Source organism: Oryctolagus cuniculus, chromosome 8, assembly GCF_964237555.1.
Source record: "Oryctolagus cuniculus chromosome 8, mOryCun1.1, whole genome shotgun sequence".
NCBI lineage: Eukaryota > Metazoa > Chordata > Mammalia > Lagomorpha > Leporidae > Oryctolagus > Oryctolagus cuniculus.
In genome coordinates this window covers 117814301-117828270 of record NC_091439.1, presented here as the reverse complement: position 1 = coordinate 117828270, position 13970 = coordinate 117814301, and the positions used below count along the sequence as shown (strand labels likewise).

Genomic DNA, 13970 nt, shown 5'->3' with positions numbered 1-13970 from the left:
ACGGTAGCAGCTGGTTTTTGTATAGTGCTTTGCGCTATGGTTGTGTGCTAGTCTTCCTGTGGGCTCTGGAGGGTACCTGGTTTGTGGGCCCAGCAGGGCTGGGTGGCTTCAGCAGGCCCCGGTCAGGGCCCCGGCCAGGCGCTTGCCTGCTGCCATGCACGCCTGGCATCCTCATGAGAAGCGCCTTGTGTCACGTTTTCACTGCTTTGTCCACGCAGCTCTGCACGTCTTTCGGCCTCTGCACGGTCCAGTGGAATGACCGCAGTTAGGGCTGTGATGTTCACGGTCACTGTGGCCGCATCTCCTGGGGACACACGTAGGCTGTGATGTTCACGGTCACTGTGGCCGCATCTCCTGGGGACACACGTAGGCTGTGATGTTCACGGTCACTGTGGCTGCATCTCCTGGGGACACACGTATGCTGTGATGCTCACGGTCACTGTGGGGCCACATCTCCTGGGGACACACGTAGGCTGTGATGTTTACGGTCACTGTGGCTGCCTCTCCTAGGGACACACGTAGGCTGTGATGCTCATGGTCACTGTGGGGCCACATCTCCTAGGGACACATGCACCACTTGGGAGGGGCCACACACGCTACACACAGGGCCACGTGTTGACAAACAGTTGCTCATGAGGTCTAGACAGAGTGAATGTGTACAGGAAGAGAGCAGGCTGGGTGGAAGACGGTGTTGTCGCTGTGTCCTAGTCACCGTGTCAGCTGCCCACAGCTTGCCCTGCCCTGCTGAGAGCCCCCGTGCCAGTGACTTACCTCACTCTTCTCCGGGAGGAAATCTGGGGTGGCCACATGTGCACACGGGCATCGCCTCACATCCTCAGACTCTGACACACTCAGGCATTCACACACTGACACGCTCACACTCATACACTCACACTCTCACACGAGCTCACTGACATGCACACCCATGAGCTCACACACTCTGACATGCTCACACATACACTCACACGAGCCCACACACTGACACGCTCACACTCATATACTCACTCTCACACATGAGCTCACTGACATGCACACCCATGAGCTCACACACTCGGGCATTCACACACTGATATGCTCACACTCATGCACTCACACACATGAGCTCACTGACACACACACTCATACTCATGCACACTGACATACACATACACTCATCACTCATGAGCTCACTGACACACTCATGAGCTCACACTCATACACACATTCGTCACTCACAAGCTCACTGACACACACTCATGAGCTTACACACACAGTCATCACTCAGCTCACAATGACACACATGCACTCTCACAATCACACTCATGCACTCACACATTTCCACACACACACTCTGACACACTTGTGCACCTGCCCATGTCCCCATTGAGTCTCTTTCCCACAGTAGTGGCCGCTGTCTGGTTCACAGCTGTCCTTGGGTTGGTGGGGTCGGGGTGGCCACTGTCACCGGCTTCTCCGCTGGTGCCCGTGGAGTCCGCTGGCTGTTGTTGAAGTCTGGAAGCCTGCAGTGTGTTCCCCATGGTCCCAGCCATGGCTGTGTGGCGTTAGGAGCCTCAGCTGGGGCTGGGCTGCTTCTCTCCTCAGGGAAGGATCTGACGGCGTTCACACACAGGCCTAGACAGGTGGGATCCACATCGGGGTGCCTGGCGGGCCTGTCCTGCCAGCAGAGGGGCCTTGGGTCACCCCGGCCATGTCTCCCTCCCCCTCTGGACACTGGCCAGGCCTGTGACCCTGCACCGACCCCAGTGCACTCTGAAAGGCGAGCACTTCCCAAGCCTGGCCTTCTGTGACCACACCATTTCTGTCTCCGTGGCTGAGGCCATTCTGCTGCCTGCAGTGGGTCCTGTGGGGGCCGGTCGAAGCCCCTCCCCCTGGCCTTGCAATGAGAGCCACGAACCAGGGAGGAGAGGGTCAGGGGCCCTGAAAACTCACTTTCTGCTTCCTGCAGGCCCTTCAGTTGCGTTCCTCATGCTGGCAAATCTCAGTCCTCAGCTGAGGTCTGCCTGCCCTGCCTCGTCGGTCCCTCCTGGTCCTCTCCCCTGCACAGGGAGAGCAAGGGCTCCGGGGTTGGGGGAGAGGGGTGTGCCGTGTCCCCCGTGGCTGCACCTGCCCTGCCTCGTCAGTCCCTCCTGGTCCTCTCCCCTGCACAGGGAGAGCAAGGGCTCCGGGGTTGGGGGAGAGGGGTGTGCCGTGTCCCCCATGGCTGCACCTGCCCTGCCTCGTCAGTCTCTCCTGGTCCTCTCCCCTGCACAGGGAGAGCAAGGGCTCTGGTAGGGGGGAGGGGAGAGGGGCGTGCCATGCACCTGCCCCTGCTCTCCTGGAAGCTGCCTCCCATCCTGTACTTTCTTGCCTGGCTACTGCCATCTGCTCCCTGCTTCCCCTTGTTTTAGAACCACAGGCTCCACCGCTGAGGCCCCAGAACCTTCGTGGCTTGGGGTGTGTGGGGCTGCAGATGCTATGGGGGTGGGGGTGGGGGTATGTGTGTGACTTTCCTCGTAGACACAGCTGGGTCCTCCCGCGTGACATTCCCTAAAGAGGACGTCCCCACGGGGGACACTGGCTCAGCCTCGGCAGAGGAGGGAGCTGTACCTCTGGTGAGAGCAGGAGGAGCCAGGCACGGAAGGGCCGAGGCGTGGCTGCCCCTTCAGGAAGGGCCTGGCAGGGTTGCTGGCACATGCAGGGTAGGCAGGTGGCAGACGCTGTGGAGGAGAAGTGGGAATTACTCATGGGTACGTGGAGCTTGTTGGGTGGGAGGTGGGATCCTAGACACCAGGGCGTGGGGGTGGGTCTTGGCCGTGTTCTCCAGGATCCCCGCACTTCCTGTGCAGCGGCCCGAGCCGCATGGCATGGGTGGCTGCGTCTGAGAGGCCTCCAATGCCGTGAACAGCAGCTCAGGGCCTGCCCACGGGAGGAGGCTTTGTGGAGGAGGAAGCAGAGGCCACAGGTGTTGGCTGCAGATCACCCACCCACAGCCTCCTCTCCAGGGCTCACTGAGGGCCCCCCAGCACCGTGACTGACCGCTGTGGGCCCAGGAGCTGAGCGTGTAGGGCTGTCTGGGCTGTCCGTGGTGTGGACGTGTGGGTGATGAGTGCGGCCCCGACTGTCCCCCCGCGCCTGAGGCCTCTCTGTGTCCTGCAGGGATGTCGGCTTCTCCCCTGAAGATCCTCTGCACCCCGGAAGGGATCAGGCTGCAGTGTTTCATGAAGTACTTCACCGAGGAGATGAGAGTGAACTGGTACCACAAGTAAGTGCGGGGCCGCGGCCAGGAGCCGTGGCAGGGCCCAGGTCTGTAAGCTTGAGCAGCTGTGTGCACCGTGGGCTTGGGGCCAGGCAGCGCGGCACTGGGAGGACCCCCAGGAGACAGGACCAGGAGAATGGAGTGGCCGGAGGCCTTGGAGATGGTTGCGGGGCTCGCGTGCGCCAGGGGTGGCCCGCAGCCTCCCTGGAGGGGAGCAGGGAGCAGGGGGACCACTCGTCAGAATCCCGCTCCTAGTTCCCATCAGGCAGCTTCCACCACGCCGGATTATCGGGGAAAGGAGCGGAGACAAGCCTGACGTAAGGCAGGCAAGGTCAGGTCTGTATGGCGAGTTTGTCGTGTCTCGTGCATTCCCAGGTGGGAGTCACGACCCGTGGAGGGCCACTGTTTCACGTCCCTGCCACAGACGTGTACCTGACAGCTGAAAGCCGGGTCCCGTCGCTCCCAGGACGGGATCGTGGGGGACGGGCCTCCGATGGGGCGGGGACAGTGGCTTTCAGTTCATCTCTGCTCGCGCCCACATCGGGAGGACACCGTTTTGGTTTAAAGAGATTTATTTATTTATTTGAAAGCTAGAGTGGCAGAGAGGAGGAGGGAGAGATAGAGAGATCTCCCACCTGCTGATTCACTCTCCAAATGGTGCAACAGCCAGGGCTGGGTTCCATCCGGGTCTCCCACAGGCTGACAGACACCCTCGGACTTGAGCCATCAGCTGCCGCCTCTCAGCCACGTTAGTAAGAAGCTGCATGGGAAGTGGAGCGGCTGGGACTCAAACCAGTGCTCAAATCTGTGGGGTGCTGGCATTGCAGGTGGTGGCTTAACCCGCTGTCCACAGCTCCAGCCCCAGGAGGGCAGCACCTCAGGCCTGTCCCAACCTGTGCCCCAAGTTCCAATGGTGTCGACAACTCCCCAACCCCTGCTCCCCCATGAGCTACAGCCCAGGCCCCCTCTGCCACACCGTGGGTAGATTTATCTAGTCAGTATTTCCAAAGACAATCCTGGTGGTTGTGACATTTGCTTTAAAAAGCGCTGTTTTGTTGAAGCGAGTCTGTTAGTGAGTGAGTTGAGCTGCTTATCATTTTGGGGCTTTTTCCCCATTTAAATTTCAACGCACCGATTGTTTTTGTGTCACGTGTTATGACACGTAAGGTAATAAGACAGACTGGAGCCTTCCACGGCTGTGTCTTCAGTAGCCTGTGTCCTCCATCAGACAGAGTTGCTGCAGGTCCGGTTTGTTAGGCAAGTGTGCGGAAGGAAGCGTATTTCTGTGTAGAGAGAATTCCGGAAATAAGAGCTTCGAAGTCTGACGCTGGTGAGTCTTGTGAAATAACTGCTTATGAGGATTGCTTTCTTAAGACGGCGAGTAGATGTATTTTCTCGTGGGATCAGTGGGAAGCAGAATGGATTGCAACATCTCTGTGCAGCCCCGGTCCCACTCAGGCTGTGTGGCTGTGTGCCTGTGCCACGTTGTCATGGACACGGCCAGCCCCGGCAAGGGCCACCCTTCTTTAGCTTTGCCTGGCTTGTCACAGGCCTGCTCTGTGCTGGAGCTGGGGCACAGAGATCACACACACACACACACACACACACACACACACCTGCACCTGCACAGGCACACGTGCGTGTCAGTTTGTGTTGTGTTAGGGCCGGCGAGCTGATGCTCCGTGAGGAACATCTAATCTCACAGATGCCCTCGGGGTAGGTAGTCGTCATGTCTTGTAGATGTGAGGGGGACGCAAGCATCGTGTCCCAAACCCTATGGCCAGCGGGCGAGGGAACAGGGCTTTGGACTCTGGGAGGTCCAGTCCTAACCACTGCTCTTCCCAACATGCAGGGAGGGGACTGACCACAGACAGAGAGACGCGTCCCAGACCATGGACTGGGCTCCGAGATAGCTGGAGACGGAGCGGCGTGTTACTGCACATTCCTGACTGATGAACGTGGCATCATTTATGCTTTTGCAAAATAGACGTTATATAGCAAGCTAGCTCAGAATGCAAAATTTGGGATTTTAGCCTTTTGGGTGTCAGGTTTCCGTGGGATCATACAGCCATGCTGTTGTACAGCCCTCGGCACCTCCCTCTCCACTCCCCCACCCCCACCCCTCCCCCAGTGACCCCGGCCTGATGACTGTGAAACAGCATCACCCAGTCTGGGTCCTCTGTGGCCGGCCTGTTTCGCTCTGTGTAACATCTTCGGGTTCATCCTGTTGCCGTGTCAGAACTTCTGTCCTTGAGGCTGAAGGCTGTGCCATGGAATGGACAGGCTGTGCCATGCCTGGTTTATTACCTGCCCCTGACCCCTGGCTGCTGTCCCCTCCTGGCCATCGGGACCCGTGCTGCTGTGAGCGTGGTGTACTGAATGTGTCCCAGTGTTTGCTCTCGGTTCTCTGCGAGTGTCGAGGTCACGTTGTGTCGAGTGCATATTCAACAAGAAGGGTGTCACTTAGGGACGCTGGCATCGGCGAGTCAGCCCTGCAGGTGCCGTGCATGTGACACAGAGACCCGTGTCCCTCTCCTTTTCTAGAGACGCCAAGATCTCGTCCAGTGAGCACATGCGCATTGGGGGCAGTGAGGACATGGCCTGGCTGCAGATCTGCGAGCCCACGGAGAAGGACAAAGGGAAGTACACTTTTGAGATTTTCGATGGCAAAGACAACCACCAGCGCTCGCTCGACTTGTCGGGACAAGGTAAGAGCGGCCGCTCGGCATCCGGGGCTTCGGCCGGCTGATCCGCTCGGTGCTGCAGGAGGAGATCCAAGGCAGGCGGATCTTCCGATACTCCTGCGGAGAAAGGGGTTTGTGAAGACCCCTCCAGTGGGCAGCTGCCATGGTCACGAGCAGACGCACGGGGGGACGTCTGAGTGGGTACAGAAAGCTGGCTAGGAGGAACCTGCTGACCACGGGTGAAGACTCGTCCAGCGGGCAACCGCCATGGTCACGAGCAGATGCACGGGGGGACGTCTGAGTGGGCACAGAAAGCTGGCTAGGAGGAACCTGCTGACCACGGGTGAACCTTTCCTTGCAGCGTTCGACGAAGCCTTCGCAGAGTTCCAGCGGCTCAAGTAAGGGCCGCGTGCTCGGCTGTCATGGTGTAGACCTGCACGCCCATCTGTTACCGTGTAGACTGCACGTGGGGTGTTGCGGTGTAGACCTGTACATGAGGTGTTACCGTGTAGACCTGCACACTCATCTGTTACCGTGTAGACTGCACGTGGGGTGTCACGGTGTAGACCTGCACGCTCATCTGTTACCGTGTAGACTGCACGTGGGGTGTCATGGTGTAGACTGCACGCTCATCTGTTACCATGTAGACCTGCACGCTCATCTGTTACTGTGTACACTGCACGTGGGGTGTTACTGTGTAGACCGTACATGAGATGTCACAGTGTAGACCTGCACATGAGGTGTGGCTGTGTAGATGTGCACCCTAGGTTGTCACCGTGTAGACCTACACATGAGGTGTGGCTGTGTAGACATGTACCCCAGGTTGTCACAGTGTAGACCTGCACATGAGGTGTGACTGTGTAGATGTGTACCCAGGATGTCACCATGTAGACCTGCACATGAGGTGTGACTGTGTAGACATGTACCCCAGGCTGTCACCGTGTGGACCTGCACATTGGGTGTGACTGTGTAGACGTATACCCAGGTTGTCACCGTGTAGACCTGCACATGGGGTGTGACTGTGTAGACGTGTACCCAGGCTGTCACCGTGCAGACCTGCACATGGGGTGTGACTGTGTAGACATTACCCCAGGATGTCACCATGTAGACCTGCACATGAGGTGTGACTGTGTAGACGTGTACCCAGGCTGTCACGTGTAGACCTGCACTTTGGGTTCTTCTGTAGATTTTCACTTTCAGTTGCCGCTCTGTGGCTCTGCCCACTGTTACTGAGTCACTAGGGGGCCCAGGGGCCGTGGGGCTTGTTTGTTCAGGTGTAGGAAGGCCTGTGGATCCCCGGGTGAACTGAGTGCTGGAGTTGGTCCTGGGATACAAAGAGCCACTTAAGTACCTCAGTTGGTCGCAGGGCAGGTCCAGACCGGAAGTGTGTTTAAGGGTTAACTTCCTGAGTTGTAATAGCCTTGCATCGCTTTAGACGGTTAGATGACTAATGCGTGGTCGCGGCAAATTAGGAGCGACTAATTACAGTGTCACAGTAGCACACCACTCAGGGGCTGTTCGGAAGAATGACCTAGAATTCTGCAGCATGTGCCCGCGTTCGCGTGCCTGCCCCGGGAGCAGGGAGGGGCCTTGCCGGTCTCCCGGCCGTGGCTGTGGGGAGGGTGCAGAGAAGGAAGACGAAGCCGAGACTGACAGGTGGATGGGAAAGTCCGTGTGCCCTGGTGTGGGTGTGGCCTGTGGGTGCCGGGGCGGGGCCCTGGGGAGGCAGGGGCAGCGCCTCTCCCGTGGCGGGAACTGCGCCCTGCCCGGCCAGCGTCCCTGGCTGCGGGGCCTGTGTCAGTGGCGTTGGCCCCACGCTCTTCTCACCTCTGCTCTCTGCCCCTTCTCCCTCAGGGCTGCGGCGTTCGCGGAGAAGAGTGAGTACAGCGCCCACCGTCTCGCTGGCCGCGTTCCGCGGGGGGGGGTGGGGGTGGGGGTGGCAGGGCCCACAGCCTGCTACAGCACCCACTATCACGCTGGCTGCTTTCCGTGGGTGGGGCAGGGCCCACAGCCTGCGTGTCGAGCGGGAGCCATCTGAGCTCACGGCCCTCCCACGCCTCTGCTGCTCCCCAGCTCTGGCCCCTCCTCACCCGGCCCCGCCCCCTCCTGCCCTGCACCGGCCCTTGAGCTTCCGCCTGTGCCACCCAGGGCCTCTGCTTTCCCCAAGCCAGGGAGCACGCCATGTCCCGCCTCTGTCCCTGGCAGACCCTGACCCCGAGAGCCCAGCTCGCATCCCCCAGTCGCTCTAGGCTGCTTCATGCCCTGGGCCCCTGGCCTCTCCCACCACCGCAGGGGCCCCCTTCCCTTGGGCCCTCTCCTGGGTGCCCCGCGGGGACGTCCCTGTCACTGCTTCCTCGGCTCAGTGGCTTTGCTCTGTTGCAGATCGCGGCAAGGTGATTGGCGGTTTGCCCGACGTGGTGACCATCATGGAAGGCAAGGTGAGAGCTGGCAGTGGGGCAGCACCGGGGTGGGGCTGGACACGGCACACTCGCTTGTCCTAGGGCCGAGCAGAGGGCCTGCGGGAGGGGGGCCCGTCCCACGTCCGCTGCCCCTCTGCAGAACAGCTGAGCTCACCTCCTGCTGTGCACTCCCTGTGGCACGGGGCATGGCCCAGCTCCCCGCCCGCTCGCTCACTGGCATCAACACACTGCGCCTCTGCACCCCGGGCCACACGTCGACTCGGGCGCCTCCACAGGGCCTGTGGCAGGGATTCTGCTGGGCCCAGGCTCCCGCCTGGCTCTGGGGCCAAAGGGAGGAAGGACCAGGGAGAAGGAGGCCGCCCGCCCTGCGTGACGCTGTGGCCGCCTGCTGGCAGTGTCATCTGTCACGTTTGTAAAGTGTAAGACGGGTTCAGGCCAGCGGGAGCCTCCGTGTGCAGCTTGGGTTTGCGCCTGTCGTGGAGGTGCCGGTTCTGGTTCCTTCGCCGCACCCGGGACGGTAGCTCAGCCTCACGGGGACATAGATGCTTGGGCGAATGTTGCGAGGCCGAGACACGGAAATGTATGGAGCTTTCCCTCGGCGGCTGCGGAAGGCCCAGTGAGCCCCCGCAGAGGGCCAGTGTCACAGCGAACCGCCACCCAGAAGCCCGCACTGGTTCTGCTTTGTCACGGCCGAAAGCTGGTTTCAGCCAGACGTCCAGAGTGTGCTGACTGCGTCCTGCTAGCTGTGACACCGTGTCGCCCGAGGAACTGGCCGGGTGACCCCCTAAATCTGAATGTAAAGGAATTTTAGGGAGAGGCTGAGTGTGTGTATTGCGACTTGTAGAGCTTAACCGGCTTCCGATGCCTTTGAAACCGGAGTAAGACAGACAGCTCGGCGCTGGGTTTCCTTCTGAGCTCTCCCGTGGGCGCCTGTGGCTCGGGTGTGCCCGGCCCCATGCCCCTGGCCGCCTTCACGAGGGCGCCGCGGGCCACGGCAGAGCTCACACGCTGTTCCTCCTCCAGACCCTGAACCTGACCTGCACGGTGTTTGGGAACCCCGACCCCGAGGTGGTGTGGTTCAAGAACGACCAGGACATCGAGCTCAGCGAGCACTTCTCCGTGAAGGTGGAGCAGGCCAAGTACGTGAGCCTGACCATCAAGGGCGTGACCTCCGAGGACTCGGGCAAGTACAGCATCAATGTCAAGAACAAGTACGGCGGGGAGAAGATCGACGTCACCGTCAGCGTGTACAAGCACGGCGAGGCCATCCCCGAGGTGGCGCCGCCCCAGCAGGCCAAGCCCAAGCTCATCCCCGCGTCCGCCTCCGCCACGGCCCCGTAGGGCGTGGAGAGGCCCTGGTCCTGGTGCCGCGTGACAGCAGGCCACGGGCCACCGCCATGCTTCTAGGTTTTGCGTTTGATTTTCGTTTTACGCCCGTCTGTTTGCCCCAGGCTCTGTACTCATGGTTCCTGGCGGAATGCGGGGCCTGAGCTCAGCGCCCGGCTCATGGCCGCGTGGGGGCGACTCCGGGCCGTGCAGTGCGTGGCTGAGTGTGCCAAGCCGCCGTCCACCCCGGGCAGCTGCTAAGGCCCACAGTGGCCCTCGGAGCAGGCACTAGCCGGTCACACGTGTGTCTCCTGCTGTAGGCTAATAAAGCATCACAAGGCGCCGGGCTGTGGTGTCCCCAGCCCTCACTACGTCTGCCTCCTGTGTGCGTCGCTCTGCGCAGGGACAGCGCCTGCTGTGCCCGAGCTGGGTGGGCTCCCCGCACCTGCCCCAGGGACCCGCAGCATCACGGCCCTGCCACAGTGCATTTGGGTGAGGCCGGGGAAGGTCACCGGGGGTCACGTGGCGCACGTGGCAGCCTTGTACGGGAAGGGCGTGGGCGCGGCTCACTCGAAGCCATCGCAGCCGTAGCTGTGGGGGAAAAGTGATGCCTTGCCTAGGAGGGGGTCTCCTGGGAGGGTAGGACGTGTGCCACCCACCCCCTCGTCACAAAGAGGCTGATGTGGCTCCGGCATCGACATGCGTTTGGCTCTTACGTCTCACAGGTGCGTTGTGGCCCAGTGGAGAACGTTCTGTGTCTGCAGTCAGCCCGAGCCCAAGCGTGTGCTGTTTTCCGTTTCTCTAAGGTGCTGATTCAGATGCTGAGGTTTAGCCACGTCCCCGAGGGCCGGGACGCCGGGAGGGCGGGCTCGCAGAGCCGTGGTGTGAGTCTCATGGGCATTGTTCCGGCTCCCCCTCTTGTGTTGCACGGGGACCTCAGCTGGGTCAGCAGGAGTCCCCAGGGAAGGCGCCGTGTGTGGCGAAGCAGAATTCACTCATTTTCTAGGGCACACAGCTGTGCCCAGTGGGAAGGATTTAAGTGGCTGAGAATCTTAGAGCCATCCAGGATGTTCGTTCTTTTTAGGGCACTTTTAGTTCCAGAGTGAAACTAAGTCACAAGTACTGCCAGCAGGACCCTCCCCTACACATGCACAGCCCTCCCCCCAAAGAGGGGCGCTGCTATCATGGGAACCGACCTGGCACACCGTGTCCAAGGTTACGTGGGGCTCACTCCTGGCATCGGGCCTGGACGACACAGAGTGGCCTGCATCCCCCGTGCACAGCCCTGTAGAGCGGACCCATCCTCCCCTGCATACAGCATCGTCCCCATGTACAGCATCATCTCCGTGTACACCATCGTCCCCGTGTACAGCATCGTCCCCGTGTACAGCATCGTCCCCGTGTACAGCATCGTCCCCGTGTACAGTGTTGTCCCCGTGTACACCATCGTCCCCGTGTACAGCATCGTCCCCGTGTACAGCAGACCCATAGTCCCCGTGTACAGCATCGTCCCCGTGTACAGCATCGTCCCCGTGTACAGCATCGTCCCCGTGTGCAGCATCATCTCCGTGTACAGCATCGTCCCCGTGTACAGCATCATCCCCGTGTACAGCAGACCCATAGTCCCCGTGTACAGCATCGTCCCCGTGTGCAGCAGACCCATAGTCCCCGTGTACAGCATCATCTCCGTGTACACCATCGTCCCCGTGTACAGCATCGTCCCCGTGTACAGCATCATCCCCGTGTACAGCATCGTCCCCGTGTACAGCATCATCTCCGTGTACAGCATCGTCCCCGTGTGCAGCATCGCCCCCGTGTACAGCATCGTCCCCGTGTACAGCATCGTCCCCGTGTGCAGCATCATCCCCGTGTGCAGCATCGTCCCCGTGTGCAGCATCGTCCCCGTGTGCAGCATCGTCCCGTGTGCAGCATCATCCCTGTGTACAGCATCGTCCCCGTGTACAGCATCATCCCCGTGTACAGCAGACCCATAGTCCCCGTGTACAGCATCGTCCCCGTGTGCAGCAGACCCATAGTCCCCGTGTACAGCATCATCCCCGTGTGCAGCATCATCTCCGTGTACAGCATTGTCCCCGTGTGCAGCATCGTCCTGTGTACAGCATCGTCCCCATGTACAGCATCATCTCCGTGTACAGCATTGTCCCCTGTGTACAGCATTGTCCCCGTGTGCAGCATCGTCCCCGTGTACAGCATCATCCCCGTGTACAGCATCATCCCCGTGTACAGCGTTGTCCCCGTGTACAGCATTGTCCCCGTGTACAGCATCATCTCCGTGTACAGCATCGTCCCCGTGTACAGCATTGTCCCCTGTCGCTCCCCCTCTTCGTGGAGGAGCAACACAGGACCCTGCGCTGTTCTTTTGTCTGCTCGGCCCTTCCCGGGTTTGCTGCTGGTTCTTCCCGGGTTGGCTACCATCCCTTCCACCTCCGTGGAAGGGCGGTTCCCCCTGCCACTTTCCCCACTTCCGCGGGGGAGCGGCACACCGCCGGCCGGCTCTCTCGGGGGCTGCTCAGGTGTTCCTTCAGATAGATGTTCCTCTTAGATGTCCCCGGTGCATGTTGTCTCTCTCCTCCTTCATAGTCCTCTTCCACCAACCCCAACTCTGCTACCCACACGACGAGTACGCTGCTCTCCTCCAATCAGGAGCAGGTCCTACAGTTTATTGGTTGAACTGGAGGCACCTGTGTAGAAGCTGTTTACTTCTCTCCCAGCGCCATATTGTGGGAGAGCAGATGCATAGAATAAGTCCTAATTCCAGTAACTTAGTCTAGTCTGGGTTGCTCCCCACAGATCCCCCTTTCTTTTTATTTTTTGGCGTTGATACGCGCCTGTCTTTGGTGTCCCGCGGCACACACTCTGCTCTGCTTACTAGAGTTGCCCACAGGTGCTCACAAGCCCTACCAATCAGGCAAACTGAGTCTGGGTCCTCTCTTCGCCATGTTGTGAGGAGGTTTTTAGGCGCTGATGCGTGCCTGTGTTCGGTGCCCTGCAGCGCATGCTCTGCTCCGCTAGAACTGCCTGCAGGTGCTTACAAGCCCTATCAATCAGGCAAACCGAATCCAAGCCCTCTCACTGTTTTCTTGTGGGGAGACTTATTGGTGTTGATAACGTGCCTGTCTTCGGTGACCTGCAGCTGCCCACAGGTGCTTATCGTCTTACTAATAAGGCAGACCGAATCCAAGCTCTCTCATTGCCATGTTGTGGGGAGGCCTTATTTTTCTCTATTTCTCTATCTCTGGGCATTCCTATTTCTCCCATTTTACTTCTATCTTCCAGCATTCCTATTTCTCTCATTTTACTTCTAAAACTTCTGTTTCTCTTATCCCTGTGGCATCCCGGCGCCCGCCCCGAGGCTGCTTCCTGGCTCTGCGCTGCTTCCCGGCTCTGAGCCTCTTCAGCCCGCGCTTCTCTCATCTGCGCAGCTTCCCGGCGCCCGCCCTGCGGTGGGCTCCCGGCTCTGCGTGGCTCGGCTTCGCGCGCTCCGTGGTCTCCACGCCCTTCGCACCCGCACCACGGCCTTCACGCCAGCCCCGCGTTCCCTATCTATTCACGCCCTGTGCTCTCTCTGCACGCGGCGGCTTCCGCGAATCACACAGCCTAGCTCACGTTTCCGTCACCGGCATTCAGTCCAAGTTCCCCGGGCTAACCTGGCGAATTCAACCTAGCTCACGTCTGCGCCTTTCGGTTTGGCTTCCCGTCTTTTGCTCCCCGGGCTAATCTGACAGATTCCAACCTGGCGGCCCATGTCTCTGCCTCTGGTTCCAGATTTTCGCCTTTTGCTCCCCGGGCTGACTTGAAGAATCCCAAGATGGCTTACGTCTCCGCTTCAGCCTGCCCCCGCGGCTACATCCTCCCTAACATATTTTTCTCTACCCGGTATGTTTCCTAACTTTTCTTCCAACAATATTCCCCTCTCATTTCTCCTGGCTTCTCCCCACAGTCCGTATCCAAGTTTCTTCTAGCTTTCACTTTCACTTTCAATCTCCTAGCTTCCCCGCCATAGTCCACATCCGAGTCTAAGTTTCTTCTTGCTTTCCCTTTCAATCCTAACTTCTTTCCCACAGTCCGTATCCAAGTCTATGCCTAGGCTTTCGATAGCTTCTTCCGGCACCTTTTCCGTCCGGCTTTTCCCTAGGCTCTTTGCTAGTCTCTCTCTCCAGTATTTTCCCACTTCTTCCCGCTTCTTCCCTCCTGGGTTTTCCTATCCGAGTCACGGCACCATTATGTCGCTCCCCCTCTTCGTGGAGGAACGACACAGGACCCTGCATTGTTCTTTCATCTGCT

At 59.7% G+C, this 13970-nt stretch overlaps 1 protein-coding gene across 5 annotated transcripts in view; it reads left to right on the top strand.

Moving 5' to 3' along the window:
- The window catches only part of MYOM2 (myomesin 2), an 89901-nt gene extending 79865 nt beyond the window's left edge, over window positions 1–10036 (top strand). For 3 of the 5 annotated variants that reach the window (XM_070047242.1, XM_070047243.1, XM_070047244.1), the window contains 6 exons: window positions 3136–3241; window positions 5780–5943; window positions 6281–6317; window positions 7774–7796; window positions 8302–8357; window positions 9363–10036. In XM_070047242.1, the coding sequence (XP_069903343.1) occupies window positions 3136–3241; window positions 5780–5943; window positions 6281–6317; window positions 7774–7796; window positions 8302–8357; window positions 9363–9680 (704 nt within the window). In that variant the 3' untranslated portion in view covers window positions 9681–10036. Of the gene's footprint in view, window positions 1–3135; window positions 3242–5779; window positions 5993–6280; window positions 6318–7773; window positions 7797–8282; window positions 8358–9362 lie in introns of all 5 variants that reach the window. The other 2 variants (XR_011378079.1, XM_070047245.1) reach the window with 2 other exon arrangements.
- Window positions 10037–13970: the final 3934 nt, after the last annotated feature.